At 37.6% G+C, this 20024-nt stretch overlaps 1 protein-coding gene across 1 annotated transcript in view; it reads right to left on the bottom strand.

Moving 5' to 3' along the window:
* LOC121286119 (mucin-19-like) overlaps positions 1-20024 on the bottom strand; it is a 199089-nt gene that overhangs the window by 131970 nt on the left and 47095 nt on the right. The window contains exons 23-51 of the mRNA XM_041203108.1: positions 19355-19411; positions 18870-18929; positions 18723-18779; positions 17103-17159; positions 16621-16677; positions 16126-16185; positions 15979-16035; positions 14356-14412; positions 13874-13930; positions 13379-13438; positions 13232-13288; positions 11611-11667; positions 11129-11185; positions 10634-10693; positions 10487-10543; positions 8866-8922; positions 8384-8440; positions 7889-7948; positions 7742-7798; positions 6121-6177; positions 5639-5695; positions 5144-5203; positions 4997-5053; positions 3376-3432; positions 2894-2950; positions 2399-2458; positions 2252-2308; positions 629-685; positions 147-203 (exon numbers count right to left, since the gene is read on the bottom strand). Coding sequence (XP_041059042.1) covers positions 147-203; positions 629-685; positions 2252-2308; positions 2399-2458; positions 2894-2950; positions 3376-3432; positions 4997-5053; positions 5144-5203; positions 5639-5695; positions 6121-6177; positions 7742-7798; positions 7889-7948; positions 8384-8440; positions 8866-8922; positions 10487-10543; positions 10634-10693; positions 11129-11185; positions 11611-11667; positions 13232-13288; positions 13379-13438; positions 13874-13930; positions 14356-14412; positions 15979-16035; positions 16126-16185; positions 16621-16677; positions 17103-17159; positions 18723-18779; positions 18870-18929; positions 19355-19411 — 1674 coding nt within the window. The remainder of the gene's footprint in view (positions 1-146; positions 204-628; positions 686-2251; positions 2309-2398; positions 2459-2893; positions 2951-3375; positions 3433-4996; positions 5054-5143; positions 5204-5638; positions 5696-6120; positions 6178-7741; positions 7799-7888; positions 7949-8383; positions 8441-8865; positions 8923-10486; positions 10544-10633; positions 10694-11128; positions 11186-11610; positions 11668-13231; positions 13289-13378; positions 13439-13873; positions 13931-14355; positions 14413-15978; positions 16036-16125; positions 16186-16620; positions 16678-17102; positions 17160-18722; positions 18780-18869; positions 18930-19354; positions 19412-20024) is intronic.

The raw sequence follows: 20024 nt of genomic DNA, 5'->3' as shown, positions 1-20024 counted from the left end.
ATTCATTGTCTTTTGTTGACAAGAACGAGCGATTGTTTACAAGGAAAGATTATACATAATGTAGCAGAGGAAATATTACAGAATACTTATAATCGAATCGCAGAAATTTTACTTAACGTTCTGATGAGGAGAAGGACAATACTCACCATTGATGGTGGTCTCTGAAGTTCTTGGTCTTCCAGTTCCACCAAATGGTGTTGGCCCTAAATACCAGAGAAAATGGTACAATATATTAAATCACTACTGGCTGCATTGCTTTCCTAGAAAATGTACACTGAATTTACATCAGTTGAAGGGGCAAGCTAGAGATGATACTACAAAGGTAAGAAACTGAAAAATAATTATTCACAAAATCTCCTATCACCAATTCAATTCTCAAAATCTAGTGGTTAACCTCCAGAGCAGGTGCTGGAGCAAGTTGCCTGCAAAAGGCATTTGCTTTTCCGCCAAGAATATCATTAATGACAGGGTGTCAACAAACGCTTCATAATCTTTTGTTGACAAGAATGAGCAGTTGTTTACAAGGAAAGATTATATTTAACGTAGCAGAGGAAATATTACAGAATACTTATAACCGAATCAAAGAAATTTGACTTAACATGCTGATGAGGAGAAGAGCCATACTCACCACTGATGGTGGTCTCTGAAGTTCTTGGTCTTCCTGTTCCTCCAAATGGCGTTGGCCCTAAATGCCAGAGGAAACGGCAGATTATTAATTCACTACTGGCTGCATCAGCTTCTGAGATAATGTTGAGATATTCGCATCATCTAGTTCAGTTGAAGGAGCGACATACAATTACTTCTACAAAGATAGGAACAGAACAATAATTATATAAAACAAAGCCTAGCAGCAATTCCCTTCCAATAAGGTAGAGGATAACTTCCAGAGCAATTCCTGGACAATGTTGCCGATAAAAGGCAATTAATGTTCAGGCAATGATATCTTCAATGACATGGTGTCAGCAAATGCTTCATTTGCTTTTCTTCACAAGATTGAGCGCTTCTTAACAGGCACAATTAATTTGAAAGATTTCAAACTGATTGATATTTCTAACAACTTCAGGGGCGCAATTTAAAAATCCCACTCAGCACATGGCACTTCTCATCACCACTTCACCAATTATTTGCTGATGGAAACTTTGCTGTATTCCATTTTCAGAAAATAATGTTCTCTGTCTTTCCAGAAACATATTTCACATGGAAGCCTCATCATTGCCCAAAATCACCCCAAAAGAATCCTTTCATTTTCCAGTTCATCAATTGAGATGCTTTTAAGGACATCCTCTTGGCCTCAGGACAGACAAGCATTTCTCGACTCATCAGATAACCTGATGTCTTCTGCCATCATCATTCGTTCAAATAAGTGCATTTAGGTCTCTAAAATTAATAACAGCAACCTGATATTTCTTCAAACTACAAATGCAAAAAAGCAAATAATCACAAATTTTCAACTTCAATATTTGCTTCAAAAAAACAAATGGAATTGTCAGGCCCCAGTTCCTCCATTTCTCAAAAAGTTTTGGGCCGTCTTCATTATCCGTATCACTTGCTAATTCAAAGATACTGCCAATCACACAATCACTCATCCAACAATGACACAGCAGACTGACTCCCATCAATTCAACAAGTTTACTTAACTGCTCCGTCCTCGACCGAAAGAAATACTTGACAATGCCAGATATCAACTATAACTGGCTACAATCACAATTCTCATACCTCTTTAATCAACACGTCTTTTAATCACAAAACAACTATGCATCAATAAACAGTGAGGTAAGTAAAGGGACAAGGTGTTTGTGCTCACATTTTGTAAAATGTGGCATAAAAATTAAACCTAAGCTTACAAAAAGCATTAACAATTTATTATCATTTGACAATTTTACCATCAGAAACCACTGCCAGAACAAAGCATAAAGAAGCACATTTATGAAGTAAGAACATTACCAATAATACTGTGCAACAACTCATTTGGCACTCATTTAGACATTTCCATGTGATTGCACTCAACATATCATCAACTTCAATTTTGCAAAAACATCAAGAGCCTTGACTGCCTGCAGTTGGCAGGGCAAACTTCACATGGCAATGAGAAAACATGTGCTCACCAGTAATCCTGGTTTCTGAAACCATTGCAAATCCTGTCCCTGTAGCTATGGTTGGTCCTATGCAGCAGAGATCATATTGCAGAGCGCTAAATCACAAATCGCTCTGAAATAATTTCTCCTAATCAAATGAAATTAGCTCTACTCACCAGAAATGCTGGTCTCTGAAGCAGGAAGTACACCTGTCACTGTCGTTAGTGTTCGCACTATGTAGCAGAGGAAATATTAAAGAATATTAATACACGAATCGCACAACATTAACTTCACATGCTGATGAGGAGAAGAACAATTCTCACCACCACTGACGGTAGTCTCTGAAGTTGTTGGTCTCACTGTTCCTCCAAATGGTGTTGGCCCTAAATACCAGAGAAAATCATAAAGCATATTAATTCACTGCTGGCTGCATCGCTTTCCTACATAATGTACACTGAATTTACTTCAGTTGAAGGAACATGTTAGAGATGACACTAGAAAGGTAAGAAACAGAAAAATAGTTATACCCAAAATCTCCTATCACTAATTCAATTCTCAAAATCTAGCAGTTAAACCCCAGAGCAGTTGCTGGAGTAAATTGCCTGCAAAAGGCATTTGCTTTTCAGGCAAGAATATCATGAATGACATGGTGTCAACAAATGTCAACAAACAATTCATTGTCTTTTGTTGACAAGAACGAGCGATTGTTTACAAGGAAAGATTATACATAATGTAGCAGAGGAAATATTACAGAATACTTATAATCGAATCGCAGAAATTTTACTTAACGTTCTGATGAGGAGAAGGACAATACTCACCATTGATGGTGGTCTCTGAAGTTCTTGGTCTTCCAGTTCCACCAAATGGTGTTGGCCCTAAATACCAGAGAAAATGGTACAATATATTAAATCACTACTGGCTGCATTGCTTTCCTAGAAAATGTACACTGAATTTACATCAGTTGAAGGGGCAAGCTAGAGATGATACTACAAAGGTAAGAAACTGAAAAATAATTATTCACAAAATCTCCTATCACCAATTCAATTCTCAAAATCTAGTGGTTAACCTCCAGAGCAGGTGCTGGAGCAAGTTGCCTGCAAAAGGCATTTGCTTTTCCGCCAAGAATATCATTAATGACAGGGTGTCAACAAACGCTTCATAATCTTTTGTTGACAAGAATGAGCAGTTGTTTACAAGGAAAGATTATATTTAACGTAGCAGAGGAAATATTACAGAATACTTATAACCGAATCAAAGAAATTTGACTTAACATGCTGATGAGGAGAAGAGCCATACTCACCACTGATGGTGGTCTCTGAAGTTCTTGGTCTTCCTGTTCCTCCAAATGGCGTTGGCCCTAAATGCCAGAGGAAACGGCAGATTATTAATTCACTACTGGCTGCATCAGCTTCTGAGATAATGTTGAGATATTCGCATCATCTAGTTCAGTTGAAGGAGCGACATACAATTACTTCTACAAAGATAGGAACAGAACAATAATTATATAAAACAAAGCCTAGCAGCAATTCCCTTCCAATAAGGTAGAGGATAACTTCCAGAGCAATTCCTGGACAATGTTGCCGATAAAAGGCAATTAATGTTCAGGCAATGATATCTTCAATGACATGGTGTCAGCAAATGCTTCATTTGCTTTTCTTCACAAGATTGAGCGCTTCTTAACAGGCACAATTAATTTGAAAGATTTCAAACTGATTGATATTTCTAACAACTTCAGGGGCGCAATTTAAAAATCCCACTCAGCACATGGCACTTCTCATCACCACTTCACCAATTATTTGCTAAAGGAAACCTTGCTGTATTCCATTTTCAGAAAATAATGTTCTCTGTCTTTCCACAAACATATTTCACATGGAAGCCTCATCATTCCCAAAATCACCCCAAAAGAATCCTTTCATTTTCCAGTTCAACAATGGTGATGCTTTTAAGCACATCCTCTTGGCCTCAGGACAGACAAGCATTTCTCTACTCATCAGATAACCTCATGTCTTCTGCTATCATCATTCATTCAAATAAATGCATTTAGGTCTCTAAAATTAATAACAGCAACCTGATAGTTCTTCAAACTACAAATGCAAAAAAGCAAATAATCGCAAATTTTCAATTTCAATATATACCTCAAAAAACAAATGCAATTGTCAGGCCCCAGTTCCTCCATTTCTCAAAAAGTTTTGCGCCGTCTTCATTATCCGTATCACTTGCTAATTCAAAGATACTGCCAATCACACAATCACTCATCCAACAATGACACAGCGGACTGACTCCCATCAATTCAACAAGCTTACTTAACTGCTCCATCCTCGACCGAAAGAAATACTTGACAATGCCAGATATCAACTATAACTGGCTACAATCACAATTCTCATACCTCTTTAATCAACACGTCCTTTAATCACAAAACAAATATGCATCAATAAACAGTGAGGTAAGTAAAGGGACAAGGTGCTTGTGCTCACATTTTGTAAAATGTGGCATAAAAGTTGAACCTAAGCTTACAAAAAGCGTTAACAATTTATTATCATTTGACAATTGTACCATCAGAAACCACTGCCAGTACAAAGCATAAAGAAGCACATTTATGAAGTAAGTACATTACCAATAATACTGTGGAACAACTCATTTGGCACTCATTTAGACATTTCCATGTGATTGCACTCAACATATCATCAACTTCAATTTTGCAAAAACATCAAGAGCCTTGACTGCCTGCAGTTGGCCGGGCAAACTTCACGTGGCAATGAGAAAACATGTGCTCACCAGTAATCCTGGTTTCTGAAACCATTGCAAATCCTGTCCCTGTAGCTATGGTTGGTCCTATGCAGCAGAGATCATATTGCAGAGCGCTAAATCACAAATCGCTCTGAAATAATTTCACCTAATCAAATGAAATTAGCTCTACTCACCAGAAATGCTGGTCTCTGAAGCAGGAAGTACACCTGTCACTGTCGTTAGTGTTCGCACTATGTAACAGAGGAAATATTAAAGAATATTAATACACGAATCGCACAACATTAACTTCACATGCTGATGAGGAGAAGAACAATTCTCACCACCACTGACGGTAGTCTCTGAAGTTGTTGGTCTCCCTGTTCCTCCAAATGGTGTTGGCCCTAAATACCAGAGAAAATCATAAAGCATATTAATTCACTGCTGGCTGCATCGCTTTCCTACATAATGTACACTGAATTTACTTCAGTTGAAGGAACATGTTAGAGATGACACTAGAAAGGTAAGAAACAGAAAAATAGTTATACCCAAAATCTCCTATCACTAATTCAATTCTCAAAATCTAGCAGTTAAACCCCAGAGCAGTTGCTGGAGTAAATTGCCTGCAAAAGGCATTTGCTTTTCAGGCAAGAATATCATGAATGACATGGTGTCAACAAATGTCAACAAACAATTCATTGTCTTTTGTTGACAAGAACGAGCGCTTGTTTACAAGGAAAGATTATACATAATGTAGCAGAGGAAATATTACAGAATACTTATAATCGAATCGCAGAAATTTTACTTAACGTTCTGATGAGGAGAAGGACAATACTCACCATTGATGGTGGTCTCTGAAGTTCTTGGTCTTCCAGTTCCACCAAATGGTGTTGGCCCTAAATACCAGAGAAAATGGTACAATATATTAAATCACTACTGGCTGCATTGCTTTCCTAGAAAATGTACACTGAATTTACATCAGTTGAAGGGGCAAGCTAGAGATGATACTACAAAGGTAAGAAACTGAAAAATAATTATTCACAAAATCTCCTATCACCAATTCAATTCTCAAAATCTAGTGGTTAACCTCCAGAGCAGGTGCTGGAGCAAGTTGCCTGCAAAAGGCATTTGCTTTTCCGCCAAGAATATCATTAATGACAGGGTGTCAACAAACGCTTCATAATCTTTTGTTGACAAGAATGAGCAGTTGTTTACAAGGAAAGATTATATTTAACGTAGCAGAGGAAATATTACAGAATACTTATAACCGAATCAAAGAAATTTGACTTAACATGCTGATGAGGAGAAGAGCCATACTCACCACTGATGGTGGTCTCTGAAGTTCTTGGTCTTCCTGTTCCTCCAAATGGCGTTGGCCCTAAATGCCAGAGGAAACGGCAGATTATTAATTCACTACTGGCTGCATCAGCTTCTGAGATAATGTTGAGATATTCGCATCATCTAGTTCAGTTGAAGGAGCGACATACAATTACTTCTACAAAGATAGGAACAGAACAATAATTATATAAAACAAAGCCTAGCAGCAATTCCCTTCCAATAAGGTAGAGGATAACTTCCAGAGCAATTCCTGGACAATGTTGCCGATAAAAGGCAATTAATGTTCAGGCAATGATATCTTCAATGACATGGTGTCAGCAAATGCTTCATTTGCTTTTCTTCACAAGATTGAGCGCTTCTTAACAGGCACAATTAATTTGAAAGATTTCAAACTGATTGATATTTCTAACAACTTCAGGGGCGCAATTTAAAAATCCCACTCAGCACATGGCACTTCTCATCACCACTTCACCAATTATTTGCTAAAGGAAACCTTGCTGTATTCCATTTTCAGAAAATAATGTTCTCTGTCTTTCCACAAACATATTTCACATGGAAGCCTCATCATTCCCAAAATCACCCCAAAAGAATCCTTTCATTTTCCAGTTCAACAATGGTGATGCTTTTAAGCACATCCTCTTGGCCTCAGGACAGACAAGCATTTCTCTACTCATCAGATAACCTCATGTCTTCTGCTATCATCATTCATTCAAATAAATGCATTTAGGTCTCTAAAATTAATAACAGCAACCTGATAGTTCTTCAAACTACAAATGCAAAAAAGCAAATAATCGCAAATTTTCAATTTCAATATATACCTCAAAAAACAAATGCAATTGTCAGGCCCCAGTTCCTCCATTTCTCAAAAAGTTTTGCGCCGTCTTCATTATCCGTATCACTTGCTAATTCAAAGATACTGCCAATCACACAATCACTCATCCAACAATGACACAGCGGACTGACTCCCATCAATTCAACAAGCTTACTTAACTGCTCCATCCTCGACCGAAAGAAATACTTGACAATGCCAGATATCAACTATAACTGGCTACAATCACAATTCTCATACCTCTTTAATCAACACGTCCTTTAATCACAAAACAAATATGCATCAATAAACAGTGAGGTAAGTAAAGGGACAAGGTGCTTGTGCTCACATTTTGTAAAATGTGGCATAAAAGTTGAACCTAAGCTTACAAAAAGCGTTAACAATTTATTATCATTTGACAATTGTACCATCAGAAACCACTGCCAGTACAAAGCATAAAGAAGCACATTTATGAAGTAAGTACATTACCAATAATACTGTGGAACAACTCATTTGGCACTCATTTAGACATTTCCATGTGATTGCACTCAACATATCATCAACTTCAATTTTGCAAAAACATCAAGAGCCTTGACTGCCTGCAGTTGGCCGGGCAAACTTCACGTGGCAATGAGAAAACATGTGCTCACCAGTAATCCTGGTTTCTGAAACCATTGCAAATCCTGTCCCTGTAGCTATGGTTGGTCCTTTGCAGCAGAGATCATATTGCAGAGCGCTAAATCACAAATCGCTCTGAAATAATTTCATCTAATCAAATGAAATTAGCTCTACTCACCAGAAATGCTGGTCTCTGAAGCAGGAAGTACACCTGTCACTGTCGTTAGTGTTCGCACTATGTAACAGAGAAAATATTAAAGAATATTAATACACGAATCGCACAACATTAACTTCACATGCTGATGAGGAGAAGAACAATTCTCACCACCACTGACGGTAGTCTCTGAAGTTGTTGGTCTCCCTGTTCCTCCAAATGGTGTTGGCCCTAAATACCAGAGAAAATCATAAAGCATATTAATTCACTGCTGGCTGCATCGCTTTCCTACATAATGTACACTGAATTTACTTCAGTTGAAGGAACATGTTAGAGATGACACTAGAAAGGTAAGAAACAGAAAAATAGTTATACCCAAAATCTCCTATCACTAATTCAATTCTCAAAATCTAGCAGTTAAACCCCAGAGCAGTTGCTGGAGTAAATTGCCTGCAAAAGGCATTTGCTTTTCAGGCAAGAATATCATGAATGACATGGTGTCAACAAATGTCAACAAACAATTCATTGTCTTTTGTTGACAAGAACGAGCGATTGTTTACAAGGAAAGATTATACATAATGTAGCAGAGGAAATATTACAGAATACTTATAATCGAATCGCAGAAATTTTACTTAACGTTCTGATGAGGAGAAGGACAATACTCACCATTGATGGTGGTCTCTGAAGTTCTTGGTCTTCCAGTTCCACCAAATGGTGTTGGCCCTAAATACCAGAGAAAATGGTACAATATATTAAATCACTACTGGCTGCATTGCTTTCCTAGAAAATGTACACTGAATTTACATCAGTTGAAGGGGCAAGCTAGAGATGATACTACAAAGGTAAGAAACTGAAAAATAATTATTCACAAAATCTCCTATCACCAATTCAATTCTCAAAATCTAGTGGTTAACCTCCAGAGCAGGTGCTGGAGCAAGTTGCCTGCAAAAGGCATTTGCTTTTCCGCCAAGAATATCATTAATGACAGGGTGTCAACAAACGCTTCATAATCTTTTGTTGACAAGAATGAGCAGTTGTTTACAAGGAAAGATTATATTTAACGTAGCAGAGGAAATATTACAGAATACTTATAACCGAATCAAAGAAATTTGACTTAACATGCTGATGAGGAGAAGAGCCATACTCACCACTGATGGTGGTCTCTGAAGTTCTTGGTCTTCCTGTTCCTCCAAATGGCGTTGGCCCTAAATGCCAGAGGAAACGGCAGATTATTAATTCACTACTGGCTGCATCAGCTTCTGAGATAATGTTGAGATATTCGCATCATCTAGTTCAGTTGAAGGAGCGACATACAATTACTTCTACAAAGATAGGAACAGAACAATAATTATATAAAACAAAGCCTAGCAGCAATTCCCTTCCAATAAGGTAGAGGATAACTTCCAGAGCAATTCCTGGACAATGTTGCCGATAAAAGGCAATTAATGTTCAGGCAATGATATCTTCAATGACATGGTGTCAGCAAATGCTTCATTTGCTTTTCTTCACAAGATTGAGCGCTTCTTAACAGGCACAATTAATTTGAAAGATTTCAAACTGATTGATATTTCTAACAACTTCAGGGGCGCAATTTAAAAATCCCACTCAGCACATGGCACTTCTCATCACCACTTCACCAATTATTTGCTAAAGGAAACCTTGCTGTATTCCATTTTCAGAAAATAATGTTCTCTGTCTTTCCACAAACATATTTCACATGGAAGCCTCATCATTCCCAAAATCACCCCAAAAGAATCCTTTCATTTTCCAGTTCAACAATGGTGATGCTTTTAAGCACATCCTCTTGGCCTCAGGACAGACAAGCATTTCTCTACTCATCAGATAACCTCATGTCTTCTGCTATCATCATTCATTCAAATAAATGCATTTAGGTCTCTAAAATTAATAACAGCAACCTGATAGTTCTTCAAACTACAAATGCAAAAAAGCAAATAATCGCAAATTTTCAATTTCAATATATACCTCAAAAAACAAATGCAATTGTCAGGCCCCAGTTCCTCCATTTCTCAAAAAGTTTTGCGCCGTCTTCATTATCCGTATCACTTGCTAATTCAAAGATACTGCCAATCACACAATCACTCATCCAACAATGACACAGCGGACTGACTCCCATCAATTCAACAAGCTTACTTAACTGCTCCATCCTCGACCGAAAGAAATACTTGACAATGCCAGATATCAACTATAACTGGCTACAATCACAATTCTCATACCTCTTTAATCAACACGTCCTTTAATCACAAAACAAATATGCATCAATAAACAGTGAGGTAAGTAAAGGGACAAGGTGCTTGTGCTCACATTTTGTAAAATGTGGCATAAAAGTTGAACCTAAGCTTACAAAAAGCGTTAACAATTTATTATCATTTGACAATTGTACCATCAGAAACCACTGCCAGTACAAAGCATAAAGAAGCACATTTATGAAGTAAGTACATTACCAATAATACTGTGGAACAACTCATTTGGCACTCATTTAGACATTTCCATGTGATTGCACTCAACATATCATCAACTTCAATTTTGCAAAAACATCAAGAGCCTTGACTGCCTGCAGTTGGCCGGGCAAACTTCACGTGGCAATGAGAAAACATGTGCTCACCAGTAATCCTGGTTTCTGAAACCATTGCAAATCCTGTCCCTGTAGCTATGGTTGGTCCTATGCAGCAGAGATCATATTGCAGAGCGCTAAATCACAAATCGCTCTGAAATAATTTCATCTAATCAAATGAAATTAGCTCTACTCACCAGAAATGCTGGTCTCTGAAGCAGGAAGTACACCTGTCACTGTCGTTAGTGTTCGCACTATGTAACAGAGAAAATATTAAAGAATATTAATACACGAATCGCACAACATTAACTTCACATGCTGATGAGGAGAAGAACAATTCTCACCACCACTGACGGTAGTCTCTGAAGTTGTTGGTCTCCCTGTTCCTCCAAATGGTGTTGGCCCTAAATACCAGAGAAAATCATAAAGCATATTAATTCACTGCTGGCTGCATCGCTTTCCTACATAATGTACACTGAATTTACTTCAGTTGAAGGAACATGTTAGAGATGACACTAGAAAGGTAAGAAACAGAAAAATAGTTATACCCAAAATCTCCTATCACTAATTCAATTCTCAAAATCTAGCAGTTAAACCCCAGAGCAGTTGCTGGAGTAAATTGCCTGCAAAAGGCATTTGCTTTTCAGGCAAGAATATCATGAATGACATGGTGTCAACAAATGTCAACAAACAATTCATTGTCTTTTGTTGACAAGAACGAGCGCTTGTTTACAAGGAAAGATTATACATAATGTAGCAGAGGAAATATTACAGAATACTTATAATCGAATCGCAGAAATTTTACTTAACGTTCTGATGAGGAGAAGGACAATACTCACCATTGATGGTGGTCTCTGAAGTTCTTGGTCTTCCAGTTCCACCAAATGGTGTTGGCCCTAAATACCAGAGAAAATGGTACAATATATTAAATCACTACTGGCTGCATTGCTTTCCTAGAAAATGTACACTGAATTTACATCAGTTGAAGGGGCAAGCTAGAGATGATACTACAAAGGTAAGAAACTGAAAAATAATTATTCACAAAATCTCCTATCACCAATTCAATTCTCAAAATCTAGTGGTTAACCTCCAGAGCAGGTGCTGGAGCAAGTTGCCTGCAAAAGGCATTTGCTTTTCCGCCAAGAATATCATTAATGACAGGGTGTCAACAAACGCTTCATAATCTTTTGTTGACAAGAATGAGCAGTTGTTTACAAGGAAAGATTATATTTAACGTAGCAGAGGAAATATTACAGAATACTTATAACCGAATCAAAGAAATTTGACTTAACATGCTGATGAGGAGAAGAGCCATACTCACCACTGATGGTGGTCTCTGAAGTTCTTGGTCTTCCTGTTCCTCCAAATGGCGTTGGCCCTAAATGCCAGAGGAAACGGCAGATTATTAATTCACTACTGGCTGCATCAGCTTCTGAGATAATGTTGAGATATTCGCATCATCTAGTTCAGTTGAAGGAGCGACATACAATTACTTCTACAAAGATAGGAACAGAACAATAATTATATAAAACAAAGCCTAGCAGCAATTCCCTTCCAATAAGGTAGAGGATAACTTCCAGAGCAATTCCTGGACAATGTTGCCGATAAAAGGCAATTAATGTTCAGGCAATGATATCTTCAATGACATGGTGTCAGCAAATGCATCATTTGCTTTTCTTCACAAGATTGAGCGCTTCTTAACAGGCACAATTAATTTGAAAGATTTCAAACTGATTGATATTTCTAACAACTTCAGGGGCGCAATTTAAAAATCCCACTCAGCACATGGCACTTCTCATCACCACTTCACCAATTATTTGCTAAAGGAAACCTTGCTGTATTCCATTTTCAGAAAATAATGTTCTCTGTCTTTCCACAAACATATTTCACATGGAAGCCTCATCATTCCCAAAATCACCCCAAAAGAATCCTTTCATTTTCCAGTTCAACAATGATGATGCTTTTAAGCACATCCTCTTGGCCTCAGGACAGACAAGCATTTCTCTACTCATCAGATAACCTCATGTCTTCTGCTATCATCATTCATTCAAATAAATGCATTTAGGTCTCTAAAATTAATAACAGCAACCTGATAGTTCTTCAAACTACAAATGCAAAAAAGCAAATAATCGCAAATTTTCAATTTCAATATATACCTCAAAAAACAAATGCAATTGTCAGGCCCCAGTTCCTCCATTTCTCAAAAAGTTTTGCGCCGTCTTCATTATCCGTATCACTTGCTAATTCAAAGATACTGCCAATCACACAATCACTCATCCAACAATGACACAGCGGACTGACTCCCATCAATTCAACAAGCTTACTTAACTGCTCCATCCTCGACCGAAAGAAATACTTGACAATGCCAGATATCAACTATAACTGGCTACAATCACAATTCTCATACCTCTTTAATCAACACGTCCTTTAATCACAAAACAAATATGCATCAATAAACAGTGAGGTAAGTAAAGGGACAAGGTGCTTGTGCTCACATTTTGTAAAATGTGGCATAAAAGTTGAACCTAAGCTTACAAAAAGCGTTAACAATTTATTATCATTTGACAATTGTACCATCAGAAACCACTGCCAGTACAAAGCATAAAGAAGCACATTTATGAAGTAAGTACATTACCAATAATACTGTGGAACAACTCATTTGGCACTCATTTAGACATTTCCATGTGATTGCACTCAACATATCATCAACTTCAATTTTGCAAAAACATCAAGAGCCTTGACTGCCTGCAGTTGGCAGGGCAAACTTCACGTGGCAATGAGAAAACATGTGCTCACCAGTAATCCTGGTTTCTGAAACCATTGCAAATCCTGTCCCTGTAGCTATGGTTGGTCCTATGCAGCAGAGATCATATTGCAGAGCGCTAAATCACAAATCGCTCTGAAATAATTTCACCTAATCAAATGAAATTAGCTCTACTCACCAGAAATGCTGGTCTCTGAAGCAGGAAGTACACCTGTCACTGTCGTTAGTGTTCGCACTATGTAACAGAGGAAATATTAAAGAATATTAATACACGAATCGCACAACATTAACTTCACATGCTGATGAGGAGAAGAACAATTCTCACCACCACTGACGGTAGTCTCTGAAGTTGTTGGTCTCCCTGTTCCTCCAAATGGTGTTGGCCCTAAATACCAGAGAAAATCATAAAGCATATTAATTCACTGCTGGCTGCATCGCTTTCCTACATAATGTACACTGAATTTACTTCAGTTGAAGGAACATGTTAGAGATGACACTAGAAAGGTAAGAAACAGAAAAATAGTTATACCCAAAATCTCCTATCACTAATTCAATTCTCAAAATCTAGCAGTTAAACCCCAGAGCAGTTGCTGGAGTAAATTGCCTGCAAAAGGCATTTGCTTTTCAGGCAAGAATATCATGAATGACATGGTGTCAACAAATGTCAACAAACAATTCATTGTCTTTTGTTGACAAGAACGAGCGCTTGTTTACAAGGAAAGATTATACATAATGTAGCAGAGGAAATATTACAGAATACTTATAATCGAATCGCAGAAATTTTACTTAACGTTCTGATGAGGAGAAGGACAATACTCACCATTGATGGTGGTCTCTGAAGTTCTTGGTCTTCCAGTTCCACCAAATGGTGTTGGCCCTAAATACCAGAGAAAATGGTACAATATATTAAATCACTACTGGCTGCATTGCTTTCCTAGAAAATGTACACTGAATTTACATCAGTTGAAGGGGCAAGCTAGAGATGATACTACAAAGGTAAGAAACTGAAAAATAATTATTCACAAAATCTCCTATCACCAATTCAATTCTCAAAATCTAGTGGTTAACCTCCAGAGCAGGTGCTGGAGCAAGTTGCCTGCAAAAGGCATTTGCTTTTCCGCCAAGAATATCATTAATGACAGGGTGTCAACAAACGCTTCATAATCTTTTGTTGACAAGAATGAGCAGTTGTTTACAAGGAAAGATTATATTTAACGTAGCAGAGGAAATATTACAGAATACTTATAACCGAATCAAAGAAATTTAACTTAACATGCTGATGAGGAGAAGAGCCATACTCACCACTGATGGTGGTCTCTGAAGTTCTTGGTCTTCCTGTTCCTCCAAATGGCGTTGGCCCTAAATTCCAGAGGAAATGGCAGATTATTAATTCACTACTGGCTGCATCAGGCTTCTGAGATAATGTTGAGATATTCGCATCATCTAGTTCAGTTGAAGGAGCGACATACAATTACTTCTACAAAGATAAGGAATAGAACAATAATTATATACAACAAAGCCTAGCAGCAATTCCCTTCCAATAAGGTAGAGGATAACTTCCAGAGCAATTCCTGGACAAAGTTGCCGATAAAAGGCAATTAATTTTCAAGCAATGATATCTTCAATGACATGGTGTCAACAAATGCTTCATTTGCTTTTCTTCACAAGATTGAGCGCTTCTTAACAGGCACAATTAATTTGAAAGATTTCAAACTGATTGATATTTCTAACAACTTCAGGGGCGCAATTTAAAAATCCCACTCAGCACATGGCACTTCTCATCACCACTTCACCAATTATTTGCTAAAGGAAACCTTGCTGTATTCCATTTTCAGAAAATAATGTTCTCTGTCTTTCCACAAACATATTTCACATGGAAGCCTCATCATTCCCAAAATCACCCCAAAAGAATCCTTTCATTTTCCAGTTCAACAATGGTGATGCTTTTAAGCACATCCTCTTGGCCTCAGGACAGACAAGCATTTCTCTACTCATCAGATAACCTCATGTCTTCTGCTATCATCATTCATTCAAATAAATGCATTTAGGTCTCTAAAATTAATAACAGCAACCTGATAGTTCTTCAAACTACAAATGCAAAAAAGCAAATAATCGCAAATTATCAATTTCAATATATGCCTCAAAAAACAAATGCAATTGTCAGGCCCCAGTTCCTCCATTTCTCAAAAAGTTTTGCGCCGTCTTCATTATCCGTATCACTTGCTAATTCAAAGATACTGCCAATCACACAATCACTCATCCAACAATGACACAGCGGACTGACTCCCATCAATTCAACAAGCTTACTTAACTGCTCCATCCTCGACCGAAAGAAATACTTGACAATGCCAGATATCAACTATAACTGGCTACAATCACAATTCTCATACCTCTTTAATCAACACGTCCTTTAATCACAAAACAAATATGCATCAATAAACAGTGAGGTAAGTAAAGGGACAAGGTGCTTGTGCTCACATTTTGTAAAATGTGGCATAAAAGTTGAACCTAAGCTTACAAAAAGCGTTAACAATTTATTATCATTTGACAATTGTACCATCAGAAACCACTGCCAGTACAAAGCATAAAGAAGCACATTTATGAAGTAAGTACATTACCAATAATACTGTGGAACAACTCATTTGGCACTCATTTAGACATTTCCATGTAATTGCACTCAACATATCATCAACTTCAATTTTGCAAAAACATCAAGAGCCTTGACTGCCTGCAGTTGGCAGGGCAAACTTCACATGGCAATGAGAAAACATGTGCTCACCAGTAATCCTGGTTTCTGAAACCATTGCAAATCCTGTCCCTGTAGCTATGGTTGGTCCTATGCAGCAGAGATCATATTGCAGAGCGCTAAATCACAAATCGCTCTGAAATAATTTCACCTAATCAAATGAAATTAGCTCTACTCACCAGAAATGCTGGTCTCTGAAGCAGGAAGTACACCTGTCACTGTCGTTAGTGTTCGCACTATGTAACAGAGGAAATATTAAAGAATATTAATACACGAATCGCACAACATTAACTTCACATGCTGATGAGGAGAAGAACAATTCTCACCACCACTGACGGTAGTCTCTGAAGTTGTTGGTCTCCCTGTTCCTCCAAATGGTGTTGGCCCTAAATACCAGAGAAAATCATAAAGCATATTAATTCACTGCTGGCTGCATCGCTTTCCTACATAATGTACACTGAATTTACTTCAGTTGAAGGAACATGTTAGAGATGACACTAGAAAGGTAAGAAACAGAAAAATAGTTATACCCAAAATCTCCTATCACTAATTCAATTCTCAAAATCTAGCAGTTAAACCCCAGAGCAGTTGCTGGAGTAAATTGCCTGCAAAAGGCATTTGCTTTTCAGGCAAGAATATCATGAATGACATGGTGTCAACAAATGTCAACAAACAATTCATTGTCTTTTGTTGACAAGAACGAGCGCTTGTTTACAAGGAAAGATTATACATAATGTAGCAGAGGAAATATTACAGAATACTTATAATCGAATCGCAGAAATTTTACTTAACGTTCTGATGAGGAGAAGGACAATACTCACCATTGATGGTGGTCTCTGAAGTTCTTGGTCTTCCAGTTCCACCAAATGGTGTTGGCCCTAAATACCAGAGAAAATGGTACAATATATTAAATCACTACTGGCTGCATTGCTTTCCTAGAAAATGTACACTGAATTTACATCAGTTGAAGGGGCAAGCTAGAGATGATACTACAAAGGTAAGAAACTGAAAAATAATTATTCACAAAATCTCCTATCACCAATTCAATTCTCAAAATCTAGTGGTTAACCTCCAGAGCAGGTGCTGGAGCAAGTTGCCTGCAAAAGGCATTTGCTTTTCCGCCAAGAATATCATTAATGACAGGGTGTCAACAAACGCTTCATAATCTTTTGTTGACAAGAATGAGCAGTTGTTTACAAGGAAAGATTATATTTAACGTAGCAGAGGAAATATTACAGAATACTTATAACCGAATCAAAGAAATTTAACTTAACATGCTGATGAGGAGAAGAACAATACTCACCACTGATGGTGGTCTCTGAAGTTCTTGGTCTTCCTGTTCCTCCAAATGGCGTTGGCCCTAAATTCCAGAGGAAATGGCAGATTATTAATTCACTACTGGCTGCATCGGCTTCTGAGATAATGTTGAGATATTCGCATCATCTAGTTCAGTTGAAGGAGCGACATACAATTACTTCTACAAAGATAAGGAATAGAACAATAATTATATACAACAAAGCCTAGCAGCAATTCCCTTCCAATAAGGTAGAGGATAACTTCCAGAGCAATTCCTGGACAAAGTTGCCGATAAAAGGCACTTAATTTTCAAGCAATGATATCTTCAATGACATGGTGTCAACAAATGCTTCATTTGCTTTTCTTCACAAGATTGAGCGCTTCTTAACAGGCACAATTAATTTGAAAGATTTCAAACATTGATATTTCTAACAACTTCAGGGGCGCAATTTAAAAATCCCACTCAGCACATGGCACTTCTCATCACCACTTCACCAATTATTTGCTAAAGGAAACCTTGCTGTATTCCATTTTCAGAAAATAATGTTCTCTGTCTTTCCACAAACATATTTCACATGGAAGCCTCATCATTCCCAAAATCACCCCAAAAGAATCCTTTCATTTTCCAGTTCAACAATGGTGATGCTTTTAAGCACATCCTCTTGGCCTCAGGACAGACAAGCATTTCTCTACTCATCAGATAACCTCATGTCTTCTGCTATCATCATTCATTCAAATAAATGCATTTAGGTCTCTAAAATTAATAACAGCAACCTGATAGTTCTTCAAACTACAAATGCAAAAAAGCAAATAATCGCAAATTATCAATTTCAATATATGCCTCAAAAAACAAATGCAATTGTCAGGCCCCAGTTCCTCCATTTCTCAAAAAGTTTTGCGCCGTCTTCATTATCCGTATCACTTGCTAATTCAAAGATACTGCCAATCACACAATCACTCATCCAACAATGACACAGCGGACTGACTCCCATCAATTCAACAAGCTTACTTAACTGCTCCATCCTCGACCGAAAGAAATACTTGACAATGCCAGATATCAACTATAACTGGCTACAATCACAATTCTCATACCTCTTTAATCAACACGTCCTTTAATCACAAAACAAATATGCATCAATAAACAGTGAGGTAAGTAAAGGGACAAGGTGCTTGTGCTCACATTTTGTAAAATGTGGCATAAAAGTTGAACCTAAGCTTACAAAAAGCGTTAACAATTTATTATCATTTGACAATTGTACCATCAGAAACCACTGCCAGTACAAAGCATAAAGAAGCACATTTATGAAGTAAGTACATTACCAATAATACTGTGGAACAACTCATTTGGCACTCATTTAGACATTTCCATGTAATTGCACTCAACATATCATCAACTTCAATTTTGCAAAAACATCAAGAGCCTTGACTGCCTGCAGTTGGCAGGGCAAACTTCACATGGCAATGAGAAAACATGTGCTCACCAGTAATCCTGGTTTCTGAAACCATTGCAAATCCTGTCCCTGTAGCTATGGTTGGTCCTATGCAGCAGAGATCATAATGCAGAGCGCTAAATCACAAATCGCTCTGAAATAATTTCACCTAATCAAATGAAATTAGCTCTACTCACCAGAAATGCTGGTCTCTGAAGCAGGAAGTACACCTGTCACTGTCGTTAGTGTTCGCACTATGTAGCAGAGGAAATATTAAAGAATATTAATACACGAATCGCACAACATTAACTTCACATGCTGATGAGGAGAAGAACAATTCTCACCACCACTGACGGTAGTCTCTGAAGTTGTTGGTCTCCCTGTTCCTCCAAATGGTGTTGGCCCTAAATACCAGAGAAAATCATAAAGCATATTAATTCACTGCTGGCTGCATCGCTTTCCTACATAATGTACACTGAATTTACTTCAGTTGAAGGAACATGTTAGAGATGACACTAGAAAGGTAAGAAACAGAAAAATATTTATACCCAAAATCTCCTATCACTAATTCAATTCTCAAAATCTAGCAGTTAAACCCCAGAGCAGTTGCTGGAGCAAATTGCCTGCAAAAGGCATTTGCTTTTCAGGCAAGAATATCATGAATGACTTGGTGTCAACAAACAATTCATTGTCTTTTGTTGACAAGAATGAGCGATTGTTTACAAGGAAAGATTATACTTAATGTAGCAGAGGAAATATTACAGAATACTTATACCCGAATCGCAGAAATTTTACTTAACATGCTGATGAGGAGAAGAACAATACTCACCACTGATGGTGGTCTCTGAAGTTCTTGGCCTTCCAGTTCCACCAAATGGTGTTGGCCCTAAATGCCAGAGGAAATGGCAGATTATTAATTCACTACTGGCTGCATCGGCTTCTGAGATATTGTTGAGATATTCGCATCATCTAGTTCAGTTGAAGGAGCAACTTACAATTACTTCTACAAAATAAGGAATAGAACAATGATTATATACAACAGCCTAGCAGCAATTCCCTTCCAATAAGGTAGAGGTTAACTTCCAGAGCAATTCCTGGACAAAGTTGCCGATAAGAGGCACTTAATTTACAGGCAATGATATCTTCAATGACATGGTGTCAGCAAATGCTTCATTTGCTTTTCTTCACGAGATTGAGCGCTTCTTAACAGGCAAAATTAATTGGCATGATTTCAAACTGATTGATATTTCTAACAACTTCAGGGGCACAATTTAAAAATCCAACTCAGCACATGGCACTTCTCATCACTACTTCACCAATTATTTGCCAATAGAAACCTTGCTGTATTCCATTTTGAGAAAATAAAATCTCTATCTTTCCAATAACATATTTCACATGGAAACCTCATAACTGCGCAAAATCACCCCAAAAGAATCCTTTCATTTTCCAGTTCATCAATTGAGATACTTTTAAGCACTTTCTCTTGGCCTCAGGACAGA

The sequence above is a fragment of the Carcharodon carcharias genome, chromosome 13 (assembly GCF_017639515.1).
Source record: "Carcharodon carcharias isolate sCarCar2 chromosome 13, sCarCar2.pri, whole genome shotgun sequence".
Lineage (NCBI taxonomy): Eukaryota > Metazoa > Chordata > Chondrichthyes > Lamniformes > Lamnidae > Carcharodon > Carcharodon carcharias.
Note: the sequence above shows the minus strand (reverse complement) of the source record. Positions and strands in the feature narration are given on the sequence as shown.